General features: G+C 39.0%; 1 protein-coding gene across 1 annotated transcript; it reads left to right on the top strand.

The window, feature by feature from the left end:
- The first annotated feature begins 719 nt into the window (after nucleotides 1-719).
- On the top strand, nucleotides 720-3590 carry LOC308101266 (bolA-like protein 2). The gene is made up of 3 exons (XM_080450678.1): nucleotides 720-900; nucleotides 1773-1870; nucleotides 2995-3590. Exons 1-3 carry the CDS (start codon nucleotides 838-840, stop codon nucleotides 3092-3094), a joined length of 261 nt encoding a protein of 86 aa, XP_080306804.1. The 5' UTR covers nucleotides 720-837; the 3' UTR covers nucleotides 3095-3590.
- The last annotated feature ends 3913 nt before the right edge of the window (nucleotides 3591-7503 follow it).

Genomic DNA, 7503 nt, shown 5'->3' on the forward strand with positions numbered 1-7503 from the left:
AGCAAAACAAGACCAATGTTGCTTACAATAAGCAGACATGGCAACGCTTGTCAGCACGGCTGCAGTTGTTTCAAATACTCGTAGCTGTCCGCCGCTTTGCCTGATTAAAACTCGATTAAAACAAACAGTGGTGGAAATAGTGCCTCCAGATGTTTTTTTTACTCAAGTAAAAGTATCAATACTGAAATGAAAGTATAAATACTCTGTTACAAGTAAAAGTCCTGAATTAAAAATGTACTTGAGTAAAAGTACAAAAGTATATTGGTATCAAAATGTACTTAAAGAAACAAAAGTAGAAAGTACTCATTGTGCAGAATGTCCCATTTCACAAGTTTTTAAATGTATAAAAATCTTTTGAAAATAGAAGATCTACAAGCTTGTAGATCTGCTATTGTAACCTCACGGATAACACTTATGACATATAATGTAACGTTTGCCTTGATGTATTATAGCGCATAAGACGTTTGAAATATTTTAGTTTGTTTTTATTTTTTTTGATTATTTTGTGTCAGGCACAATATTCGACTCCACCTCACAGCGAGGACCCCACACAATCCGCTCCTGTGATTGGCCACGTTGCCGAAACACGTCCCGCCCCCCACGCTCTGATAGAACGAATCCCATTGGTCACGGCTGCCGCCGCCGCAATGCGATTGGACGCTTGGATTATTCCCCCCCCAACAACTCCACCCTCACTGAACTGTCTCTCATCTCACTGACTGAACCATCGGATACAAATGTTTCCATGAAATCAATTGATCATAAACACAAAGGATACATTAACAGGTTACATTGTAGCAGTAGGTTTATTAAAGTGTAACATCTAGTTAGTTCATCATGGCTGTGACAGCTGATCAGATCCGAGATAAACTCACCAAGGAGCTGGGAGCTGTACATGTGGTATGATTATTGATTTTGTTATAGAAGCACATGTTTATCATTGTTTTGGTACATTACACCAGTTGATCTCCAGTATTGTCATGTCAAGGACCCCCAAATGAATATCTATTTGGCTGCAGACCCCCATCTGAACATATTTTGTGCCAGGGACTCCCGGAAGAAAAGATTTCTGTTGTTAAAAATTGTAAAAAATTATTGCTATTTTTCTTTTTTACATTCAAGGTTCCTTTAAAAAAAAATAGTTGAAAATGGCAGATCTATAAGCTTGTAAGATGTGGTGTTTTCAAATAGCCGAACAGTAAAAAAAAAGATTAAAGTGTTTAAATTGTTCCTAATTTTTCTGGGGACCCCCTGGAACCCCCTTAAAGGCCAAGACCACTTTGGTAGAGGTTTAGGTTGTGTAGTTACCTTGCCATGATGTGACTCCAAAGGTGGACGAGAAATCAAACATAATTGCTCCATTGATTAGAAATTGATCATTCAAAATATGCTCCTCATTGACTTACATTGTACAATGAAACAGCTCTCAAAGTCACTCTTTTAGCACGTAAACAAACACAAACAAAGTTGATTCAGACAATATAGAACATCACCAAACCCAGTAATGTTTTTATTTATTTATAAAAAAATCCAAAAAATAGCAGATCTATAAGCTCATAGCGCGGCACCGAGTGCAGTGCTACAGGTATGAGCTTGTAGATCAGCAATTTTTTGAAAAATCATGAACATTTTTAGCAAATCTTTGAATATGAGCTTGTATATCTGCTATTTTTGAATAGCCAAAGCAATCTAAAAATGACACAGATGCGTTCCCGGTCTTAATGGGTTTAAGAAGTGGTTAAAACAAACAGTGCACCTCATGTGTTTCACAGGAAGTAGAAGACACCTCGCCCAACAGATGTGCGGCTAGCTTCAAGGTGCTGATCGTGTCGTCACAGTTCGAGGGGAAACCTCTTTTACAGAGACACAGGTAATAGTAACAATAAACCTCTTTTACAGAGACACAGGTAATAGTAACAATAAACCTCTATTACAGAGACACAGGTAATAGTAACAATAAACCTCTTTTACAGAGACACAGGTAATAGTAACAATAAACCTCTTTTACAGAGACACAGGTAATAGTAACAATAAACCTATTTTACAGAGACACAGGTATAGTGACAATGAACCTCTTTAACAGAGACACAAGTAATAGTAACAATAAACCTCTTTTACAGAGACACAGGTAATAGTAACAATAAACCTCTTTTACAGAGACACAGGTAATAGTAACAATAAACCTATTTTACAGAGACACAGGTATAGTGACAATGAACCTCTTTAACAGAGACACAAGTAATAGTAACAATAAACCTCTTTTACAGAGACACAGGTATAGTGACAATGAACCTCTTTAACAGAGACACAGGTAATAGTAACAATAAACCTCTTTTACAGAGACACAGGTATATTAACAATAAACCTATTTTACAGAGACACAGGTAATAGTAACAATAAACCTCTATTACAGAGACACAGGTATAGTAACAATAAACCTCTATTACAGGTATAGTAACAATAAACCTCTTTTACAGAGACACAGGTATAGTAACAATAAACCTATTTTACAGAGACACAGGTATAGTAAATGGTGCATTTATATAACGCTTTTGTCCAAAGAGCTTTAAAATGTGCATTACATTCACACATTCACACACATTCAATTTTATGTTTGGTTGCGTGTGAGTGTTGCGCTCTGAAAATAGCAGATCTACAAGCTCACAACGCGTCGCTCTGCGATGCGTTGTGAGCTTGTAGATCGACTATTTTCAGTATGCAACCAAGTGTAAAATCAAGCATTACGACGCCATCAAGGCACCGGCAAAATACGTGTGTTTATTTTTTTATGTTGTGGAACAAATGAAACAAATACATTTGGTTCCATTTGTACTCTTCTCTGAGTTAAATGAACACGTAGGATTTTAACAGTGTGAGTACATGGAGGTATAAATTATACCCCCATGTACTCAAACTGTTAAAATCCTACGTATAAACATATTATACCGTATAATATGTTTTGTTTTGTTTAATCTTTAACCATTTGTGTGACAGGCTGGTGAATACATGCCTAGCAGAGGAACTGAAGGAGATCCATGCCTTTGAACAGAAGACCCTCACTCCTGAACAATGGGAAAAACAGAAGACCCAGTGACACACTGATGTACACACACACACACACACACACACACACAGAAGACCCTCACTCCAGAATGATGGGACAAACAGAAGACCAAGTGACAATAATAAGAACATACTGATGTAGACACGCACGCACGCACGCACGCACGCACACGCACTCACACACACACACACACACACACACACACACAGGACCCTCACTCCAGAACGATGGGACAAACAGAAGATCCAGTGACAACAACACACACACACACACACACACACACACACACACACACACACACACACACACACACACACACACACACACACGTGCAGTGGAATAGCGTGTGTGTGTATTATGACCTTAATGCGTACATAACCACATTGTCCTCATATAAGTTGACAGTTCCACGCTAAAATGGACCATAATATCTGTATATAAAGATAAAGCCAGGCCAGATATACTGAACCTGAAGAAGAACTACAGCCGTTTATCTGTATATCAGAGATACAACAGTTCAATGTCATGAAACAACAAATAAAAGCATATTATCTATAAGTCATTGTTGTCTGTGTCACTAGTGTTTAAGCATTCATTTACAGCAGTGGTTTTCAACCCTTTTCATATCAAGATCCATTATTTATTCAGCATTTGAGTCACAGAACCACCGTTTGATGATTTTGGGGGTCATGGCCTGAAAAGCTAGAGAACCACAGACTGCCCTATGACCTACAAGAGATGCAAAGTTATATATTTTATATTGTAATATTATGCAATCAGTGCAGTTTTTTGGCCACAGATCTCTATAAATACATGCCAGTAACGTCAGCACACATGCGGTTGGAAAGTCAAAAACATGTGATTTTAACACCTTTATGTTCTTAGAAGAGACTAAAATGCAGTGGTGAAAAAGTACTCACATTATTTTACTTAAGTAAAAGTATCAATACTGTAATGTAGAAATACTTAAGTAAAAGTATCAATACTGTAATGTAGAAATAAAGTAAAAGTCAGGAATTCTAAATTTACTTAAAAGTACAAAAGTATTGGCACAAAAATATACTAAAAGTACCAAAAGTAAAAGCACTAACATGTTCGAAAATAGCAGATCTACAAGTTCACAACGCGTCGCATCGCGCCTTGTAGATCTGCTATTTTCAAATAGCCTAGGTATAAAATAGGACTGAAGTGGTTAATGTATGTTTTATAATATAATAATGTATATATGCAAAGTAACTAGTAACTAAAGATTTCAAATAATTTGTAGTAGTGGAGTAAAAGCACAATATTTGCCTCTGAGATGTAATGGAGTAAAAGTAAAAGTACAGAAAATACTCCAGTAAAGTAAAAAAAAAAATACCTCAAAATTACTTGAGTAAATGTACTTAGTTACTTTACATCAGTGAGGGGGGCCCTGAGCTCTTGGGCCCCTGGGCCTATAGGTCAAGGGTCAGTGTAAATGTTCCTATCCACCTCCATGGAGAAGAAAGGGGTTTGAATCCTCTCTTTCTCTCTCACTGCACTAGAGCGACTCCTACAGGTTGGACAACATATTTATATCAAATATCACAGCAATTGTTTTACAATTATACCATCATGCAGAGATGGCATGTGCAAGTTACAGCCAAAGCAATGTACATGTCGAAGGAACACGCACGCACGCACACACGCATACACGCACATGCATGTTTTTATTAAAACATATTAGTCTCAAACAATCTGCCCTTTTTATTTATAATTTTATTGATTTAATTTGCTAACTTTTTTGGTGTGGGTTCTTAATGATGGACAGTTGTTTGTGTTTGTGTAACTTCAGAGAGATCGTGAAGCTACTGGAAAAATGTGGTTACTTCTAGCTGCTGTCAGTACAGCCTACGCATGTGTGGTTGATATTTATGATGAAAAAATAGATTAGAAATTAGATGAATTTCATCAGATAAGATCAGGTGTTAAACCTCAGAGCCAGCCTAGCAGAGGAGAGGTGACGTTGGTATGGGCATGTGTGTGTGTGTGTGTGTGTGTGTGTGTGTGTGTGTGTGTGTGTGTGTGTGTGTGTGTGTGTGTGTGTGTGTGTGTGTGTGTGTGAGTCTGTGTGAGTGTGTGTGCATGCGTGCGTGCGTGTGTGCGTGTGTGTGTGTGTCTGTGAGTCTGTGCGCATGCGTGCGTGCGTGCGTGCGTGCGTGTGTGTGTGTGTGCGTGTGTGTGTGTGTGTGTCTGTGAGTCTGTGCGCATGCGTGTGTGTGTGTGTGTCTGTCTGTGTGTGAGTGAGTGAGGTGGTTTGTTTTTATTGGTTCACAGAGTGTGAGCTGTCACATGTGATATAAATGTAACAGTGCTGTCTACGTTTAGGACAGTGAAGACACGTCTTCAGTGAGTTGTGAAATGGTGGAACATGGCTGTGGCTGAACATTATGACAACATTGAGCTCCAAGAGATGGGCGATACAATCTATGATGATATTGATGTGAGGCCTGACGCTCAGGAGAGAGATCCACTCCAAGAGGAACATCATGTTGACGCCACGACTACAGCAACAGGGACTGAAGTTGAAATGGCTGAAGAAGGACATTATGACACCCTTGACCTCCAACAGATAGGTGATGCGACCTATGAAAATGTTGTTAAGACCAAGAAAGATCTACTGAAGATACTGCGGGCGGGTAAGAGATGTTACTAAAACTAATGTACAAATCACAAAGAATAAACTTTTTATACAGGAGTTTCAAAAGATTTTAACCGATCTCACTCCCAACTTTTCTCTCTGTTTGTGTGCGTGTGCGTGCGTGTGTGTGTGTGTGTGTGTGTGTGTGTGTGTGTGTGTGTGTGTGTGTGTGTGTGTGTGTGTGTGTGTGTGTGTCTCCAGACAGGAGACGGAACAGGCGGGTTGGAGTCGGTGTTGGATTGCTTTGTGTTGTTCTAGCTCTCCTCAGCGTTGCTGTACCACTAAATCTCTGTAAGTTAAGTATCATAACAATGCATTTTATTACAATGTATGCACTATGTGATACCTCATAAAATCTAATATCAGTTGTAGTAATAGGTTTAGTATAGCAGCAACATAAGCTGTAGCAGCATTTGTACATAAAAATGTAGGTGTTTTTAAATAGTGGATTTCTCATTTCACAGATCAGTCCAACATGGTGGAGAGACGACAACTACTGAGCAGTTTAGATGAGTTACAGAACAAACATGACAACCTGACAGAACAGTTACAGAGCAGTTTGGACCAGATACAGAGCAGGTATGACAAGTTAGAGACCAGGTATGACCAGATACAGAGCAGGTATGACAAGTTACAGACCAGATATGACAAGTTAGAGACCAGGTATGACCTCCTGACTGAAGAGCGAGACCAATTACAAATCAAGAACAACAACCTGACTGAAGAGAGAGATTGCCTGAAGGGCATAACCTGTGGTCAGTGAAACATCACTGTTTTTATTCATTGTTATATCATGTTGTTCATCATTTGTTATTAATTTGACCGATAAAAAAAAGACTAACTTTATTATATTTTTTGTCTGAAGCACCTGGATGGCAGACATTTGACAGAGGTTGTTATTACATCTCTACTGAGATAAAAACCTGGGACCAGAGCAGACAGTGGTGTAGAGACAGACAATCTGACCTGATTGTCATAAAGAGCAAAGCAAAACAGGTAGAGTGTGTGTGTGTGTGTGTGTGTGTGTGTGTGTGTGTGTGTGTGTGTGTGTGTGTGTGTGTGTGTGTGTGTGTGTGTGTGTGTGTGTGTGTGTGTGCGCGTGCATGTGTGTGTGTGTGTGTGTGTGTGTGTGTGTGTGTGTGTGTGTGTGTGTGTGTGTGTGTGTGTGTGTGTGTGTGTGTGTGTGTGTGTGTGTGTGTGTGTGCGCGCACATTAGTGCATTTTGTGGAGACACACATCTATTGTACAGTTTGTACATCAGTAACCAGCAGTTTTTTTGTCCAGGACTTTGTTGCCAGTTTCAACAAGTGGATATGGCTGGGTTTGACCGATATAGATGAGGAAGGATCTTTCCAGTGGGTAGATGGGACTCCACTGACCACACCAACGTAAGACTGATCATCTTCATTTTACCTTCATTCTAATAAATGGTATCAAATGTTATCATAAAATACAAATATACTACACTGTCACTAAGATATCTGATATCTACTTCACTATAAAGTTAATGTGCATCTAATATCTAGAACAGTGGTTCTCAAAGGGTGTGTCGAAGCACAGTGATGTGTCATGAGCAGTGTAGGGCAGTAACACGTTACATAGTAATATATTACTGTAATATTATTACTTTCCCCAGTAACGAGTATTGTAATTTTAATATTATTACATTACTGATCCAAGTAACCTTGCGTTACCAGGGCCGGATTAACTCTTTGTGGTGCCGGGGCTACGACCTGTTTCGGTGGGTCGTGATGAATTGAGTACAATGGGCCACAAT

Source organism: Gymnoscopelus braueri (genome assembly GCF_963280865.1).
Source record: "Gymnoscopelus braueri genome assembly, chromosome: 15".
NCBI lineage: Eukaryota > Metazoa > Chordata > Actinopteri > Myctophiformes > Myctophidae > Gymnoscopelus > Gymnoscopelus braueri.

Bases quoted from the DNA above. Each gene is read 5' to 3' on its own strand.
- LOC308101266 (XM_080450678.1), top strand. From the start codon at position 838: ATGGCTGTGACAGCTGATCAGATCCGAGATAAACTCACCAAGGAGCTG. The intron at 901-1,772 runs GTATGATTATTG...TGTGTTTCACAG, and splicing joins AGCTGGGAGCTGTACATGTG to GAAGTAGAAGACACCTCGCC. The intron at 1,871-2,994 runs GTAATAGTAACA...TTTGTGTGACAG, and splicing joins CCTCTTTTACAGAGACACAG to GCTGGTGAATACATGCCTAG.